The sequence below is a fragment of the Pituophis catenifer genome, unplaced genomic scaffold, assembly GCF_029215685.1.
Source record: "Pituophis catenifer annectens isolate HBS135680 unplaced genomic scaffold, rPitCat1.0.hap2 SCAF_10, whole genome shotgun sequence".
Lineage (NCBI taxonomy): Eukaryota > Metazoa > Chordata > Lepidosauria > Squamata > Colubridae > Pituophis > Pituophis catenifer.
This window is the reverse complement of record NW_027256890.1, coordinates 6,667,377-6,686,259: the sequence shown is the minus strand read 5'-3', so window position 1 is coordinate 6,686,259 and position 18,883 is coordinate 6,667,377. Positions and strand designations below refer to the sequence as shown.

General features: G+C 48.3%; 1 protein-coding gene across 1 annotated transcript in view; it reads right to left on the bottom strand.

Annotated features, from left to right (window-relative positions):
- Nucleotides 1-748: 748 nt before the first annotated feature.
- EP400 (E1A binding protein p400) overlaps nt 749-18,883 on the bottom strand; it is a 98,987-nt gene continuing 80,852 nt past the window's right edge. The window contains 15 exon segments of the mRNA XM_070951598.1: nt 749-1,485; nt 4,370-4,447; nt 5,639-5,674; nt 5,676-5,786; nt 6,427-6,563; nt 6,840-7,029; nt 8,152-8,358; nt 9,038-9,237; nt 10,838-11,045; nt 12,537-12,670; nt 12,811-12,856; nt 14,686-14,764; nt 15,364-15,420; nt 16,372-16,508; nt 18,265-18,300. Coding sequence (XP_070807699.1) covers nt 1,216-1,485; nt 4,370-4,447; nt 5,639-5,674; nt 5,676-5,786; nt 6,427-6,563; nt 6,840-7,029; nt 8,152-8,358; nt 9,038-9,237; nt 10,838-11,045; nt 12,537-12,670; nt 12,811-12,856; nt 14,686-14,764; nt 15,364-15,420; nt 16,372-16,508; nt 18,265-18,300 — 1,926 coding nt within the window. The 3' untranslated portion in view covers nt 749-1,215.

Genomic DNA, 18,883 nt, shown 5'->3' with positions numbered 1-18,883 from the left:
GAGAAAAGGGCCAAAACCAATGCTGGAAACTCATAAGTTAAATTTCCTTCAGCGTGGAAGCCCCACTTAAAAAAAAAAAAAAACCCACAAGAACAGAACGTCGGACGAGCAATAAAACACATTTTTTTGTTTTTGTTTTTTCTTCTTCCACCCATGAAAAAGGGGCTGAGAATGGTGTGGGCGACGATGAAATACACTTACTGTCACATAATATTAATATCTTTTTTTTTAAAAAAAAAAAGACCGACCAACCAACCAACCAACCAATTACGTGTTAGCACACCGAATATGTGAAACCGTGAAAAAGGGAAAAGCGGAAGCTTAAAACGAAGTTTCTCTGTACAAAAGAAGGAAAGAACGCACGCACACACATACGCAACAAGCACAAAGACCGAATTAAGCAAAACAGTAAGCAAAACGCCTGACACCCCACCCACCCCCACAAACCAACGTACCACAAGTTAATGTTTGTTTGTTTGTTTGTTTGTTTAAAAAAGGCTCAAACCTCTCCCCACCCCACCCAAAAAAAAACCCGGTGACTGAAATATGATGCATAATTACAGATACTTACAAAATCTTCACATTTGTCAGCTCAACGGAGCAGGGAGTGCTTTGGACCAGTGGGTCTCCAACCTTGGCGACTTTTAAGCCTGGAGGACTTCAACTCCCAGAATTCCCCAGGGAATTCTGGGAGTTGAAGTCCACCAGGCTTAAAAGTCGCCAAGGTTGGAGATCCCCTGCTTTGGACAAAATTTTCTGTCCTACCCACCCACCCCCCACCTCCCCCCTTGGATAAGCGAGGCCCGGACAATGTCCAGCTTTGCACCCCACAAAGATTTTCCCCATCGGACAGGGGCGACGATAACGACCGGCGTTGCTATCCACACAACAACTGGAGAAGCAACTTTGGGGTTTCCACCGAAAGGGCAGTGAGCGTCTCGGCGAGCGGTCGGGCTAACGGAGGAGTTCGGGGAAAAAAACGGCATTTCCTCGGGAGTCGCATTTCAAAATCTTTCCACGAATCTGTCCGGGAAGCAGAGACGTCTGGAGGAGAGCAGGGAGAAAACAGCCCTGGAAGTTTCGCAGGAGAGACGCCTGATTTCCGATCTCGCTGGACGGGAGGCCACCTAGAGAGCTCTCTCTCTCTCTCTCCCTCTCCCTCTCTCTCTCTCTCTCTCTCCCCGCCTGGCTTGCCGCCATGAAAAGGTGAAGGACTCAGCTGGGTTTGTTCGGAGCCTTTAACCGGACAGGCGCCCTCATTTGCACTTTTGTTGGCTGACTCTGCCCGTCGGGCGGGGCGGGCGCCTGGGAAGGGTTCGGCACGACCGAGGCTTGGATCTGCGGGGAGGCGGTGGTTACCACTTGCTGTTGGATCAGTTTCTGGGGGACGACTTGAGCCGTGGCGGTGGTGGCTGGGATGACCTGGACTTGGTGTTGCCCCGCTGTGGTCTGAGACAAGGTGACCGTTTGGGGCTGAGCTTGAACCTGGTGGGGGGGGGGGGGAGGGAGAAAGCAAAGAGAAGTCAGGGAAGGCAACCTGGCTCAAGTGGCTATAACACTGAGCTGGTCGATCAGAAAGGTTGGCAGTTTGGCGGTTCGAATCCTTAGTACAGGTCTCCTGCGTGAGCAAGGGGGTTGGACTAGATGACCTCCAAGGTCCCTTCCAACTCTGTTACTGTGGGTATATGGGGAGGCTTCATTTCCCTACAAGCTAAGATAAATAGAAGAAATAGGATAACAGTGTTGGAAAGGGACCTAGTCCAACCTCCTGCTTAGGCAGGAAACCCTACACCAGTTCAGACAAATGGTTGTCCAACATCTTCTTAAAAACTTCCAGTGTTGGAGCATTTACAACTTCTGGAGGCAAGTCGTTCCACTGATTAATTGTTCTCACAGTCAGGAAATTCCTCCTTAGTTCCAGGTTGCTTCTCTCCTTGATTAGTTTCCACCCTTTGCTTCTTGTCCTGCCCTCAGGTGCTTTGGAGAATAGCTTGACTCCCTCTTCTTTGGGGCAGCCCCTGAGATATTGGAAGACTGCTATCATGTCTCCCCTAATCCTTCTTTTTATTAAACTAGCCATGCCCAGTTCCTGCAACTGTTCTTCATATGTTTTAGCCTCCAGTCCCCTAATCATCTTTGTTGCTCTTCCCTGCACTCTTTCTAGAGTCTCAACATCTTTTTTACATCCTGGTGACCAAAACTGGATGCAGGATTCCAAGTGTGGCCTTACCAAGGCCTTATAAAGTGGTATTAACCCTTCACATGATCTTGATTCTATCCCTCTGTTAATGCAGCCTAGAACTATGTTGGCTTTTTTGGAGGCTGCAGCACATGACTGGTTCATATTTAAGTGATTGTCCACTAGGACTCCAAGATCCCTCTCACAGCTACTGCTATTGAGCGAGGTGCCACCTATACCGTACCTGTGCATTTGGTTTTTCTTGCCTAAATGTAGATACTTGGGGTGTGTTTCGGTTTCAGCAAAGGCATTGCTGAAAGTTGTGGCATTCTTGAGGAACAGATGCTTGGCTTTTAAATACGAATGACAGAGTTGGAAGGGGAACTTGGAGGTCTTCGGGTCCAACCCTCTCCTCAAGCAGGAGGCATTATAGGTTGACTCAGCCTTCCATCCTTCCGAAGTGGATAAAATGAGGAGCCAGATTGTTAGGCTGACTCTGTAAACCACTTAGAGAGGGCTATAAACCACTACAAAGCGGTATATAAGTCTAAGGGCTAGTGCTATTATAATATCCCAGACAAATGGTTGTCCAGCATCTTCTTAAAAGCTTCCAGTGCTGGAGCATTCACAACTTCTGGAGGCAAGTTATTCCACTGATGAATTGTTCTCACTGTCAGAAAATTTCTCCTTAGTTCTAGGTTGGATCTCCTCCTTTTAAAAAAATCCCAGTGGACTTGCTTTTTGTTTCCTCTTTTTGCAAATTTCAAGCTCCCCTCTCTACCTTCTCTCTACCTTTTCATTATGTATTGAAAATGGCTTTGCAAGGAGAAGCCGACCAGTAAATCCTGCAGGCCTACCAGCAGGGTTTCACGCGGATGGACAACTAGGAGTTGCTTCAAAGCAACATCTGGAGGACTGCAAGATTTCCATCGACAGTGGATCGGACGAACATAGCTTTGAAATGTATTTGAATATCAGTTGCTCAGGTTGGTAGTTGGGCTGTTGGGTTGAGCTCAGAGTTTGGCAATTTGGTTGCAAACGTTTCGTCACCGTTCGAGGAGACATCGTCGGCACGCCTTTGAGTTGTGCTCGTCTGTCAGTGCAGTGGCCTTGTGCACGAGAACAACTCAAAGCGCACTGACGATGTCTCCTTGAATAGCAATAGCACTTAAGATTTATATAATGCTTCACAGTGCTTTGCAGCCCACTCTAAGCCGTTTGCAGAGTCAGCCTCTTGCCCCCAACAATCTGGGTCCTCATTTTACAGACCTCGGAAGGATAGAAAGGCTGAATCAACCTTGAGCCAGTCAGGATCGAACTGCTGGCAATGGGCAGAGTTAGCCTGCAATTCTGCATTCTAACAACATAGAAGGGAGGGAGGGAGGGAGGGAGGGAGGGAGGGAGAGAGGGAGGGAGGGAGGGAGGAAGGAAGGAAGGAAGGAAGGAAGGAAGGAAGGAAGGAAGGAAGGAAGGAAGGAAGGAAGGAAAGGAAAGGAAGAGCAATAGCAATAGCACTTAACTTCTATACCACTTCACAGTGCTTTGCAGCCCTCTCTAAGCGGATTACAGAATCAGTCTATTGACCTCAACAATCTGGCTCTTATATTTTACTGATCTCAGAAGGCTGAGTCAACCTTGAGCTGGTTAGGATTGAACTGCTGGCAATGGGCAGAGTTAGCCTGCAATACTGCATTCTAACCACTGGGAAGGGAGGGAGGGAGGGAGGAAGGAAGGACAATAGCAATAGCACTTCTATACTGCTTCACAGTGCTTTCCAGCCCTCTCTAAGCGGTTTCACAGAGTCAGCCTCTTGCCTCCAACAATCTGGGTCCTCGTTTTACCCACCTCGGAAGGACGGAAGGCTGAGTCAACCTTGAGCCTGCTGAGATTCGAAATGCCAAATTGCAGGCAGCAGGCAGTCAGCAGAAGTAGCCTGCAGTACTGCACTCTAACCACTGCACCACTGTGATGAAATGTTTGCAACCAAGTTGCCAAGCCCGGAGCTCCGACCAACAGCCCGAAAATAGATTTGCCTGGAGCGGTTGGTCCAATGTGGGGCAATTTTTACGCCTTTCTGAGAAAGATGAGACTGCCATCACACTAAGCTTCGAGATCCAGCTGCCTTCTGTGAGGAAGCCGCTTCCAGGCAGGGCACACCTGGAAGAGGCAACAGGTTCTTGAAAACCTTACCTGTTGGGAAACCGAAACCACCTGCTGGATGTTAGCCACCGCTGTTTGTTGGGAGACCACCTGTGGGATCTTGGCCACCTTTAAGAACAAGATATTAGGATGTGTGAGAGTGGGGTTGGAGGGTGCGCAATTCAACAACATACAGCAGGTGGATTTGTCTTCTGTCAAGTCAAATCAAGCCAAGCCAAGCCAAGCCAAGCCAAGCCAAGCCAAGCCAAGCCAAGCCAAGCCAAGCCAAGCCAAGCCAAGCCAAGCCAAGCCAAGCCAATGTTTATTACAAAGACCAGAGACCTTGTCTTCCATCAGTTTTATGTGCAAACCTGGCCAATGGGTTCTTACAGGTAGTCCTTGATTTACGACTGGTTGTTTAGTGCCCATTCAAAGTTACAGCGGCCCCTGAAAAAGGGACTTACGACCCAGATCTGAAGTTCCGATGGCCACCCTCTCTTTCCCCCAAAAGAGCCATGTGACCACATTTTGGGCGCTTAGGCAACTGACCCGTATTTTCAGCTGTTTGAGCTGAATTGAGGTTTTCAGCTGAATTGAGGTCACGTGACCTCAATTCAGGGGTGAAATCCAACAGGTTCTGACAGGTTCTGGAGAACCGGTAGCGGAAATTTTGAGTAGTTCGGAGAACCGGCAAATACCACCTCTGGCTGGCCCCCGAGTAGGGAGGGAATGGGGATTTTGCAGTATCCTTCCCCCAGGAATGGAGTGGGAATGGAGATTTTGCAGTATCCTTCCCCCAGGAATGGGGAGGGAATGGGGATTTTGCAGTATCCTTCCCCCAGGAGTGGGGAGGAAATGGAGATTTTGCAGTATCCTTCCCCTGCGGTGCCCACCAAGCCACGCCCACAGAACCGGTAGTAGAAAAAAATTTGAATTCCACCACTGCCTCAACTGATGACTTTTTTTAGGGTAATCAGTATTTGATTCTGCTTTCCAGTTTTTTTTAAAAAAATCCCACGTAGCAAATAATGGCTTTGCAAAATGACTGCGCCGTTCACGTTACAACCGTCCCCCAAAAAAGGGGGGGCATTTATGCACAGTGGGCATTTACACACAATGACCTGCTTGGCAACCGTCACAACTTAACAACCATAATTGCGAGCCAAAGTGCCGTCGAAAGGCTGCCTTGCATGCGCTTGGGGGTTGGATGGAAATGTTGAGAAAGCAGCGAAGAATCCAAGCGGAAGTTTTCTGCGGTTTCCTTCTCCTTCCCACCCACCCACCCCCGAGGAATGAAATGAAGCTGGGGTGCCTCTTTACCTGTATTTGGGTCTGGACCTGCTGCGCACCCCCCTGACTTCTGGGGCTGAGAAATCGGCGTCGGTAGGAATTGGGCTTTGATGGCCGGCTGGGTGGCGTAGACTTTCTGCTGCTGAGACGCTGGCTGCTGGGTCTGGACCGTGACCTGCTGGGAATTGATCCGGTGACCATCCAGGAACGGAGGGTTATGATGGGTGTCACTCTAGACCAGGGATGGGCAAATGTGGCTCTTTTACAACCTGTGGACTTCAACTCCCAGAATTTCTGAGCCAACTTGGCTGTCTCAGGAATTCTGGGAGTTGAAGTCCACAGTGTCAGCGTTCCAGCGCTGACATATGAAAAGGAGAGGAGAAGCTTGAACTTTTGCCTACTTAATTCCTTTGACGTTTCTGTCTCCTCGGAGATGGGAGGGGGGGGACACATTCCTGTGATCTGATGGAGATGGGATGAGGAGAGTGGCTTGGAAGATAGCCAATGAGATGCAGAGAATTGGGGATCGGAAAGGGAGGGCTTGGGGGGCAAAGGTCAGTGCTGACTGCGAAAGAGCCAGGGGCAGATCACTATGCTCAATAAAGAGAAAATTTCCTCAAAGATCGGCAGTTTGGAAATTCATTTATTTTGAGATAGCATCGAAACCTGACACACAGGTTGTAAAAGAGCCACATTTGCCCACTCCTGGTCTAGAGTCTTGCAGATTTTCTTGCAGACATTTCATTACCCAACTAGGTAACATTATCAGTGCTGGAAGGAAAAGGTGTTTGAGGAGGAGGAGGAGGAGGGAGACTGACCTTCTGTTGAACACCTGCCTGTCCTTGGGCCACCTGTGGCTGGATGACCTTCTGCTGGGCCGCCTGGTGGTGCTGAGCTTGTTTCACCTTCAGAAACTGTTGGACGTGGAGCGGCTGAGCCATCACTGCCTGCCCTCCTGCTCAGGATGCAAAGAAGAGATGTCAAAACAAGCCACTTTTTTCAGGGCTCTTTTAACTTCGAATGGTCACTAAACGAATGGTTGTAAGTGGAGGATTACCTGTCTATCTTTTTTTTTTCTTTCTTTCTTTTTTTTTTTTTTTTTTTGAGTGGCAAGCCGCTCATTGATTCATTGACTGGGCGGCTACAAAAATTGGATGAACAAACGATTCAGCTAAACGAAAAAAAACACCTCGGCCCCATTTTCCATCCAAATCCTTTCCGACCCAATTACCTGCTGCTTTCTGTGGCTGCCCAATCGCCACGCTGATTCCGGAGACAGTAACGGGGAGGGCGGTCACCCCTGCCGACGACACCACCGGGACGGACATCACGGGCGGCTTGGTCAAAGCCACTTGGGCTGCTTGAGGCGTCTGACCTGGGATCTGGCTTTGGGCTTGGAGCTGAGAAGCAGCTACACGCGTCTAAGCAGGAAGGAAGCGGGATGATTGGACAGGTGCAAAGCAAGAGGCGGGGCAACTGGGGCTGTCTAGTCCAGGCGTGTCAAACGCAAGGCCCGGGGCCTGGATCTGGCCTGCAATGTGGTTGGATCTGGCCCGCGAACCGTCCTGGAAAATGTAAGGGGTCGGCCAGGGTGGCTTCGGACCAGTCTACCCAATGCTAGTGTTGTGGTCCGCCAGCAGCCTGTGGAGCTGAACAGTGAGGAGGCTGGGGAGGACCATGGGCCAATCCTGGAGTCTGGGGAATGCCCGGATGAGGGCTCTGCATCGGAGGCAGAGTTGGGGCCAGGGCCATCTGGGAGCGATGCACGGATCCCAAGAGCCTCCAGAGTCGGATAGCAGAGAGGCAGAGGAACAGGAGGAGCCCGTTCCTAGTGCAGGCATGCGCAGAGCTGCCAGAAGGCAAGAGCAGCTAAAGCAAAAAGGACGACTCAGGAGTAAGGCCAGGAGATTATTGGCCCCTCCCATAGGGCTTAAAACAGACCAGCAAGGGCTCTTGGGCTCTTTGAAGGCAAGTAACATTGCTACATTTGCTTCTTGTCAGCATCTCTTGCTTCTGAACTTTTGCCAAGAAAAGCCTTTGGCAGGGTGCCAAAGAAGACAAAGGTTGGTGATAAGGCCGAAGGACTGTTTATGAAGGATTTGTTTTGGAATTAATTTGGACTAAGCTGAGAATGAAGTAATTCTCAGCTGTTCTAATAACATATGTTCGTTTAGGGCTGATCACAACCGCTAAGAGGAAACATGCCAGCAGTTTGGGGAGTGACGTCAAGCTGGCCACGCCCACCTGTCAGCTACACCTATTGAGTAGCTTCAAGCTGGCCATGCCCACCCAGTCAGCCACGCCCATTGAGTGGCTTCAAGCTGGCCACGCCCACCCGGTTGGCCACACCCACCCGGTTGGCCATGTCCACCTGCCCCCCCCCCTTTGAGGTCAATTACAGCCCTGATGCAACCCTCAATAAAATTCTAAAAATCTTAATGAGATGAGTGAACAAAAGGAGAGACACTTTAGGGAGAACGGTCTGTCCTCTGAGACCCAGCAAAACGCTGGACCACCCTGGGAAGGTGAAGGGGGTCACTCACCAACCGGGCTACTTGGAGGCCGGTGACTGTGGTGCCAGCCAGGACTGCGCTTGGCCTGGAGGCGGCTACCGCCGTGAGCTGCTGCGTCTGTTGTTGTTGCACCTGGACCTGGGCTGCTTGTTGTTGCGCACCGGGGGCTCCCTGAGGCTGGGAGGTTTGTTGTTGCATTGCTTGCATCTTCTGCTTCTGGAACTTAATGAGCTGCTCCTGGTGGGTGGAAGCCAAAGCCCCCAAAGAAGGTAAATTGCAACTTCTTGTAGGGTTTCCCTCAGTGGTGGAATTCTATTTTTTTTTTACTACCGGTTCTGTGGGCGTGGCTTGGTGGGCATGGCAGGGGAAGGATACTGCAAAACCTCCATTCCCACCCCGCTCCAGGGTGAAGGATACTGCAAAATCCCCATTCCCTCCCCATTCCAGGTGAAGGATACTGCAAAATCTCCATTCCCTATCCACTCCAGGGGAACGATACTGCAAAATCTCCATTCCCTGCCCACTCCAGGGGAAGGATACTGCAAAATCTCCATTCCCACCCCACTCCAGGGGAAGGATACTGCAAAATCTCCATTCCCACCCCACTCCAGGGGAAGGATACTGCAAAATCTCCATTCCCTGCCCACTCCAGGGGAAGGATACTGCAAAATCTCCATTCCCACACCACTCTGGGGTCAGCCAGAGTTGTATTTGCCGGTTCTCCGAACTACACAACATTTCCACTACCGGTTCTCCAGAACCTGTCAAAACCTGCTGGATTTCACCCGTAGCTTCCCTGAGCTGGGAAGAGGAAGCCCTGGGAAAAGTGGCTTTCTTTGGAAGCCGAAGCAGTGGGAGAGAGGGAAGGATCGCCCAGCTTCTGAACCACAGAGGCAGAGACCCTCCTCTTCCTCACCTGGGAGATCTTGCCAACAGTCTTAATCTGGGGTTGCGATGGCATCTGGCCTGGGCTTTGGATCTGGGGAACTTGGACCTGTCCTGTGGCCTGCTGCTGCTGTTGCTGCTGCTGCTGCTGCTGCTGCTGCTGTTGCCGTAGGAGTTGTAAGTTATTTGGATTGATGGTCTTTCCGGAGAGTTGCACGCTGGCTGCAGCAGCTGGAGGGGGAAAAAAAGAAAAAGAATCATAAACTGCGGTGGCGCAGTGGTTAGAGTGCAGTACTGCAAAGCTGCTTCTGCTGCCTGCCGACTGCCTGCAATTTGGCATTTCAAATCTCAGCAGGTTCAAGGTTGACTCAGCCTCCCATCCTTCTGAGGTGGATAAAATGAGGACCCAGATTGTTGGGGGCAAGAGGCTGACTCTGTAAACCGCTTAGAGAGGGCTATAAAGCACTGTGAAGCAGTATATAAGTCTAAGTATATTGCTGTTGCCCTTCCTTCCTTCCTTCCTTCCTTCCATCCATTGTACATAGTGGTTAAAATGCAGCATTGCAGACTAACTCTGCTGATTGCCAGCAGTTCAATCCTGACAGGGCTCAAGGTTGACTCAGCCTTCCATTCTTCCGAGGTGGGTAAAATGAGGACCCAGATTGTTGGGGGCAAGAGGCCGACTCTATAAACCACTTAGAGAGGGCTGGAAAGAACTTTGAAGCGGTATATAAGTCTAAGTATATTGCTATTGTCCTTCCTTCCTTCCTTCCTTCCTTCCTTCCTTCCTTCCTTCCTTCCTTCCTTCCTTCCTTCCTTCCTTCCATCCATCCATCCATCCATCCATCCATCCATTGTACATAGTGGTTAAAATGCAGCATTGCAGGCTAACTCTGCTGATTGCCAGCAGTTCAATCCTGACCAACTCAAGGTTGACTCAGCCTTCTATCCTTCCAAGGTGGGTAAAATGAGGACCCAGATTGTTGGGGGCAAGAGGCTGACTCTGTAAATCGCTTAGAGAGGGCTGGAAAGCACTGTGAAGCGGTATATAAGTCTAAGGGCTATGGCTCTTCCTTTCCTCTCCCTCCTTCCCTCCTTCCTGCCTGCCTGCCTGCCAGCAAAGTGGTTGAATGCAATATTGCAGGCTAATTCTGCTGACTGCCATCTGCCAGCAGTTCAAGTCTCACCAGGCTCAAGGTTGACTTAGACTTCCGTCCTTTCACGGTGCGTAAAATGAGAACCCAAATTGTTGGGGGCAAGAGGCTGACTCTGTAAACCATTTAGAGAGGGCTGGAAAGCAGTGAGAAGCGGTATATAAGTCTAACTGCTATTGCTATTAAGAAGGGGAAAATCAGATGGCAGAGATAGCTAAATTGAACACAATTGATTTTGTTTCTGCTTGGAAACCACTTTTGAGGTGGGGGGGAAAATGCAACTTTGATTTAGGGTTTTGCCGATTAGATAGGTTTGTGGTTATAGAAATGGTTAGTATATTATAGATGACAGATAGATAGATAGATAGATAGATAGATAGATAGATAGATAGATAGATAGATAGACAGATATCAATATATTAAATGTCTCATTATCCAAACTAGGTAACATTGTTAGTGCTAATGATACAAGGGATGGAGGTTTGTGTATTTTGGGGCGCCCATAGAAACGTGGGGGGATGAGTCTGCTGCTGACTAGCACTGACCACGTTACTTCAACTCCCAGCATTCCCTGGCCGGCTAGGGAATGCTGGGAGCTGGAAGTCCACCCTTCTGAAAAAAGCAGCTGAGGTTGGAAAACGATACTCTCAAGGATGCAGCCCCCCCACAGGTTTTACCTGGTGTCACCTGAGTGACCAAAGACCTCGGCTGAGTCTGGACTGGAGTCAGGTTCGTGGTCACCACAGCTGAGGCAGTCACCGAAGTGACCGCTCGAACTCCGGGCGTAGACGTGAGGGTGACCAGTTCCGTGGAGGTGGCTGACGTGCCGGTGGCTCTCTGCTGGGAATGGACCACCTGAGCGGTGGTAGTTCCTGCTCCCGAGGTCTAAAAAGAAGGAGAAAAATCGGAAGGTTTTAGGATTTGCGGTTTAAATTCGCCACGCTGGAACGGACTTGTGAGAGCTGCGATGCCGGTTGGCAGGCTGAAAAATCCGCATTCAGAGCTAATTTTTTTTCCTTTGAATCTTTCCTGTCTCTCTCAAGTGTCTTCAGCCACATCTGTAACAATTTGGCCCCACTTCGTCCAAAGGGGGTAACACCATCCCTTGTTAAGCCACAACACATCATGGTTTGTAATGGAAGGATGCCAATCTTAGAAGGACAGGATGTTGGTCCAGAATAATAATAATGTAATAGGAAACGTCTTTAGATCAATGCAGCCAAACCACTTTCAAGTTACTTAAATAGAGGTTCGTATTATCACAGTAGTAGTAGTAGTAATAGTAGTAGTAGTATTAAGGAGGAGGAGGAGGAGGAGGAGGAGCAGCAGCAGCAGCAGAAAAGGAAGAAGAAGGGGAAGAAGAAGAAGAGGAAGAAGGAGGAGGAGGAGGAAAAGAAGAAAGAAGGAGGAGGAGGAGAAGAAGAAAAAAGAAGAAAGGAGGAGGAGAAGAAAAGAAGAAAGTAGGAGGAGGAGAGGGAGAAGAAGGAGGAGGAAGAGGAGGAAGGAGGAGGAAGAGGAGAAGGAAGAGGAAAAAATATCTTTATCAAAGCCCATTTCTAACTCAAAACTAGAAAATCTACTTTCTTGACGTTCAATACTCAGCAAACATTCTTTTAACCTCACATTTCACCCCCTCCCACCCCAAAGTACAGTCCAGCAGAATCAGCAAATAAAAATCAACGGCCTTTTAGATAGAGACCACTTTCTGCTCTCAAAAGAAATGAATATCATGAAGCTTTTAAGAAAACTGTATTTCTCTGCGAAGACCATAATTTTCTCTCCCTGTTGGAGTTCTGCTCATGCGAACTGCACAGACCAAATGAGAATATCTAGGATGGAGCCATTTAGAGAAAGCCAAGATAGAAGTCAGGTTTGCACCGTATCATCAGAAGAAATTTTAAAGATGAGGAGGAAGGAGAAGGAGGAGAAGGAAGAAAAGGAAGGAGGAGGGAGGGAGGAAGAAGAAGGAGAAGGAGGAGAAGGAAGAAAAGGAAGGAGGAGGGAAGGAGGAAGAAGAAGGAAGAGGAGAAGAAGAAAAAGAAGAAAGGAAGAAAGGAAGAAAGAAAGAAAGAAAGAAAGAAAGAAAGAAAGAAAGAAAGAAAGAAAGAAAGAAAGAAAGAAGGCAGCGACATTGACATTAACAAAGGCACTGATGATACCTTTAACACATCCACATCTGCCTATCCCAGGTCCTTGGGAAGGACTCGATAGGTGGTCAAAAATGCCAAACAGACCCAGTCTGAACAGCTGGAGGGCTGTGCGATGAACCCCAATACCTCCAATCCTATCTATTCTTCTCCAAAGGCGGTCCCACCCCCCACCCCACCCCACTTTAATACTAGGTAGCCATTATTTTATTTTTTTTGCAAAATTCACCGTCTTAGTTTTCTGCTCCGAGGAACGGCCACTCACCGCCAGCGTCCCAGGTATAATGGGTGAAGCCAACCTCTTGTTGATGGGTTGAAAAGTAGTCGCGGGGACCCCAGTGATGGTGTTGACGCTCACAGTGGCTGGAAGGAAAGGCGAGGTCACTTGGGTTGCAGGTGGAGCAGAAATGGGGGGGGAGGGGAAGGGTATTGTGTGTGGGGCGGGAGAGGGCGGGAACATTTATTCTGCCGCTTTCCCCTTTGCAAGGACTGGCCAGATATACCTGTTTGTATGTTGGCCCCGGTCACGGTGGGTTTCATGGTGCCAGCCTGGAGAGAGGAAGAGAAGGCATTGACATTGGTAGGAGGAACCAGGGAGAGGTCCTCCAGATCCCCTCCAGATGTTTTCCAGCATTAATATAGCAATAGCCCTTAGACTTATATAGCGCTTCACGGCGCTTTTACAGCCCCTCTCCAAGCGGTTTTATAGTCAGCCTCTTGCCCCCAACAATCTGGGTCCTCATTTTACCGACCTCGGAAGGATGGAAGGCTGAGTCAACCTTGAGTCTGGTGAGATTCGAACTGCAAATTGCAGGCAGCCAGCAGAAATAGTCTGCAATATTGCATTCTAAGCACTGGGAAGGAAGGAAGGAAGGGAGAGGAGGGGAGGGGAGGGGAGGGGGAGGGGGAGGGGAGGGGAGAGGAGAGGAGAGGAGAGGAGAGGAGAGAGAGGAGAGGAGAGGAGAGGAGAGGAAGAGCAATAGCCCTTAAACTTATATACAGCTTCACAGTGCTTTCCAGCCCTCTCTAAAGCTGTTTACAGAGTGAGCCTCTTGCCCCCAACAATTTGGGTTCTCATTTTACCCACCGTGAAAGGACAGAAGGCTAAGTCAACCTTGAGCCTGGTGAGACTTGAACTGCTGGCAGCTGGCAGTCAGCAGAATTAGCCTTCAATACTACATTCAACTACTTTGCAGGCAGGCAGGCAGGCAGGCAGGAAGGAGGGAGGGAGAGAGGGAAGGAAGGGAGAGGAAAGGAAGAGCCATAGCCCTTAGACTTATATACCGCTTCACAGTGCTTTCCAGCCCTCTCTAAGCGGTTTACAGAGTCAGCCTCTTGCCCCCAATAATCTGTGACCCGAGCTGGCTTTCACGCCTAAGGCGGGACTAGAACTCCCAGTCTCCTGGTGATTGGCCCAATGTCACTGGGACAGCTTTCATGCCTAAAGGGGGACCATCTCACAGTCTCTTGCTGATTGGCCCAAAATGACCGAGCTGGCTTTCACGCCTAAGGCAGGACTAGAACTCACCGTTTCCTGGTTTGTAGGGAACCGCCCCACCACTACACTATTTAGCATGAATCCTCATCTCTCCTAACTCTGAGAGGTAACCAAGAGAAAGGAATTGTTCCAAAGCACGCATAAAATCCAGTTTTTGCCTTGTGACCCTATTTGGATGCCTTTACAGAGAGCTTTTCCTTTTTCCCCACCCCGGCCAGCGGGTCTTACCAACACAGCTGTGTTTTGCCACTGTGGTTGCGGCCGTCTGCAGCCCACCTTGAGGCTGCTGGATGCCCTGGCCTTGCACCTGGGTCTGAGTTTGCGCTTGCTGCCCTGCCAAGGGCTGAGCAGTTTGCTGGCCGGCCTGCTGTTGTTGCTGCTGCTGTTGTTGTTGTTGCTGCTGCTGCTGTTGTTGTGGGGCGCTTGTTGCTGAGCTCGCTGCTGTTCTGCAGAGCCTGGAAAGAAGAAGAGAGCCAAAGAATTGGCAGCAGGGCTCTTCCCTTGGGGTGAGTGGGTTGGGCTGAGAGAAAGTGACTGGCCCAAAGTCATCTATCCGGCTTTCATGCCTAAAGTGGAACTAGACCTCACTGTCTCCTGGCGACCAGCTCAAAGTCACCCAGTATTTCTCCCCTAAGGCAGCCTTACAACTTAGCATGATCAGCAAATAGGCCAAGAATTAAAAACACAAAAACACTTTCTTCCTTCCTTCCTTCCTTCCTTCCTTCCTTCCTTCCCTTTCCTTCCTTCCTTCCTTCCTTCCTTCCTTCCTTCTCTTTCACTCTCCTTTTTCATTCATTCTTATTTTCTCTCTGTTTCTCCTTTCTTTCTCTCCCTCCCTCCCTCTCTGTCTCTCTCTTTCTTTCTTTCTCTTTCAACCTACCTTCTTTTCCTTTGCGATGCGCTCCGCTCGGAGAGATGCAACTTGAATTGGAGGCAGTGGTTTATCATAGTTGATGCCACTAGGATTAGAGGAAAAATAGATAGGGTAATAAGTAAAGCCACTTAGGTCAAATAGGAAGTACCGTGTTTTCCCCAAAATAAGACCCTGTCTTATATTTTTTTGAACCCTGAAATAAGCACTTGGCCTTATTGCCATGCACTCAAAAGCCTGATTGGGCTTATTATCAGGGATATGTCTTATTTTGGGGAAAACAGGGTACAAAAATGTGATGAATGAGCAAATGAGTAAATGAACGAATGATTGATTGATTGATTGAGCAAAGTGAACCAAGTTAGATATTCTGAAAGGGGGGGGGGGAAGGCACAAGGCAGTTAAATTAAACCCTGATGATTTCAGTGCTGGATTATGTACAAACGCATGTAAACACATCAGTAACATAACACAGTGTTGGAGCAAATACCCTGAACTCTAGATCAAGGGGGGGGGGTGTCTCCAAACTTGTCAACTGTATGACTTGTGGACTTCAGTTCCCAGAATTCTGCATGGCTGGCTGAGAAATTCTGGGAGTTGAAGTCCACAAGTCGTAAAGTTGCCAGATTTGGTGACTCACACGCTCTAGATCATACGTCTTTTCCACTTTCTCTTGCCAGTTCTTACCTTTCTGCAAGGACTGAAGTGTGTTTAGGGTTTTTCTGGAAAGGATTCATGCCAAGCCTGAAATAATAATAATAAAAAAAGATAGGTGTTTGCTAGAAAGCCATGCAATTTAAAAATTGCCACGTGTCATTAGATGCGAATCCAAAATTCGAAATGAAGGAATTGGTTTAGGCGCATAAAACAGCAGCTCAAATGGACACCAGAAAGGGCATATCCAGGCACACCTTTTGTTCATAACACATTCTTTACACTTTTCTGAAGTGCAAACTTCTATTATTTAACACGAGACTGTACTTTCAGCTCGTTCGTTAGATTTTTTTTATCCTGCCCTTACTACTTTAAAAGTAACACAAGGTGGCGAACATACCCAATACTTCCTCCTCCTCCTATTTTCCCCACAACCTAACTGTGAGGTGGACTTGGATGAGAGAGAGAGGGACTGGCCCAAAGGCACCCAGCTGGCTTTCATGCCTAAAGCATGAAAGTCTAGAATTCACTGTCTCCTGGTGAGTGGCTGAAAGTAAGCTAGTTGCTTTCATGTCTAAGGCGGAACTATAACTCGCCGTCTCCTGGTCATTTACCTGAAGTCACTCATCTGGCTTTTATGCCTAAAATGGGACTAGGACTCACAGTTTCCTGGTAATTGACCCAAAGTCACCGAGCCAAACTTTCATGCCTTAAGCAGGACTAGAACTCCTGTTCTCCTAAGGTGGAACTATAACTCACCGTTTCCTGGTCTTTTACCTGAAGTTGCTCAGCTGGCTTTTATGCCTAAAATGGGACTAGGACTCACAGTTTCCTGGTAATTGACCCAAAGTCACTGAGCCAAACTTTCATGCCTTAAGCAGGACTAGAACTCCCGGTCTCCTGGTTTCTAAGTCAAGACCTTCCCTACTACACCTGGCTCTCCTTTATCAATATCACATCTGGGGACTGCCAACTGGATTCAGGCCTATTAAGTATGGAAAGGACTCATTTTCTCCCCCAATGGTTCTTTTATGAACTTACAGGGGTTTGATGGGTGGGCTCCTTTTCCCAGCGATCAGTTTCATGATCTCGAAATGGTTTGTGTAGAGATGGGTGTGCGACGCACCTTCGTCCTGGGCATACAGCTGGTTGGTCCGGAGCGGGCGACTATTCTTTGTCTAAAGGTGAGCAAAGGTGACAAACTTCATATATGGAGCAACATGGAAAGAAGCAGGGAGGCATTGGTCTACGCACCGACTCATGTGGGAGTTTCAACGCAGCAATCTTCCCTAATCTGGCGTTCTCCAATGATGACAGACTATAGCAATGTTTCTCAACCTAGCCAACTTTCCAAAGAATAGACTTCAACTCCCAGAGTTCCCTAGGGTCTGGCTTCTCTAGATAACAAGACTCTATGGTTGTTGGATCTTAGTGGGTTGGTTTAACCAAGGCTTTTAAACTGATGTTTCAAAACCTGGCTAACTTTCAGAGGGGGTGGACTTCAACTTCCAGAATTCTCCAGCCAGCCAGCATGGCCAGTTGGAGAATTCCGGGTGTTGAAGGCTACCATCTATTAAAGTTGTGCAGGTTGAGAAATATCGGACTACAGAGTCCATCTCAAACAGAGGAGACTGTCTAGAATAGTCAGGCAAGACTAACTAATACAAACGCTGAGAACAGATAATGAATTGAAAGAGGTGAATGAATTCTTGATTGATCTCTCCGTTGCCTATCCTGTTTTTTGATTTTCAGAACTAAACACGGCTGGTTGTAGAACCAGCATTTTTGAGAAGCGAGTTCCAATACAGCCTTCAGGGCTGTCACAGGAACAGGTTCTCTTTGACCATTCCATAAGCGTAGGCTGGTTTTCCCCGTCACAAGAAAACTCCGATTGTTTTAAACATACTGTATTTTTTGGAGTATAAGACGCTCCGGACTATAAAATGCACCTACCTTTTTTGGGTAGGAAAACAAGAAAAAAAAGTCTATCTCTGCCTCCCAGCAATTTGTCTCCTTGCAGCAAACAGCCTGTTTCAGTTTCAGTTTCAGCACAGCCTGATTAGCACAAGAAAAAAAAATCTGCCTCTGCCTCCCAGCAATTTGCCTCCTTGCAGCAAACAGCGGAGGCTGAAAATGGGGCATGGAGGCGACAATAGGCAATGGCAGGGCAATAACCCTGCAGCCTGAAACAGCTGATGGTCGGGAGGCCGATCCAACCGACAATCAGCTGCTTGTGCTAATCAGGCTGTGCTGAAGCTGAAACTGAAATGGGCTGCTTGCTGTTTGCTGCAAGGAGGTAAATTGCTGGGAGGCAGAGGCCAAAGAGTGGGGGACGCTGGGTAGGCGGGGCTACATTCGGTGTATAAGACGCCCCCGAATTTTTACCCTCTTTTAGGGGGGAAAATATGCGTCTCATACTCCGAAAAATATGGTCATTTGCTGAACCAGCCACAACGTCCCGTTGAAAGCCATCGGGCTAAGCCGAAAAACCACAACCGACAAACCCACAGGGCTCGGATCTGTGGTGACCCTGTAAAGTCCAAATCAAGCCGGCCAAGGAAGGCTCCGTGTAACACACGAACTTGGCCGCGCGTGCATAGACAAACACACACACGTAGAGATGTGCAGCTTTTTCTTGAAACGTTGGGTCTCCTAATCGAGTTGCATACCACGTTCATTTGCAAGTTCACAAAGGCTTAATATTTGTGATATCAGAAAGAGGGCTCCGGAGTTTTGCCCCCTCGTTGAGGTGTGTGTGTGTGCATGTGTGTTCGTGGTATGTGTGTGTGTGTAATCCAATTGGCAGAGAACCACTCAAAAGGACCATGACATCTCCTAACAATATAGCTATATTGTACTGCTCAATTTCTGCAGGGGTTAATTTGAAGGGGGTGGGGGGGGGGAGATGGAGGTGGAGAGGAGGTGATACATTACCTGAGGGGCTGTTGCAGGAATTAATTCATTAAAGTTCTGCAAAGCAATCAGATTTCAAAATGAAAAGTAAAAAATGAAGAAAAAAAAACCAGCTAGTAGCCAAACTTTTATTAATTCAAACCCAAAATTAAAAAAAAAAGAAAAAGAAAGAAAAAGAAAGAAAAAGAAAGAAAGAAAGAAAGAAAGAAAGAAAGAAAGAAAGAAAGAAAGAAAGAAAGAAAGAAAGAAAGAAAGGAGAAGGGGAGGAAACCAGACTAAACCATGAGGAATGAGGTGTCATTTCTGGGAGGTGGATGGAGTCTATTTTTCTTTTTCTTTTCTTTTCTTTTCTTTTCTTTTCTTTTTTTTTGAACAATAATTTAAAAATAAATATGATAATAATAATGGAATTCAAACCGGGTGAGGAAATTGCTCAACCGCATGCTGGAGACACAAAAGGGACCACAAATCACAAATCTACTGCGTCGGACGCGGAAAATAAAATGGCGGACGTTTTCGAAAGGGCCGAAATTGGGAGGTGAGGGGAGAGGGTGTGAGGGAATATGGATTGTTCCTACTTCAGGTCGGGGGGAGGGGGGGGTGCCATCTCTGCTGACGCTTAAAGAGATCGGAACTGTCT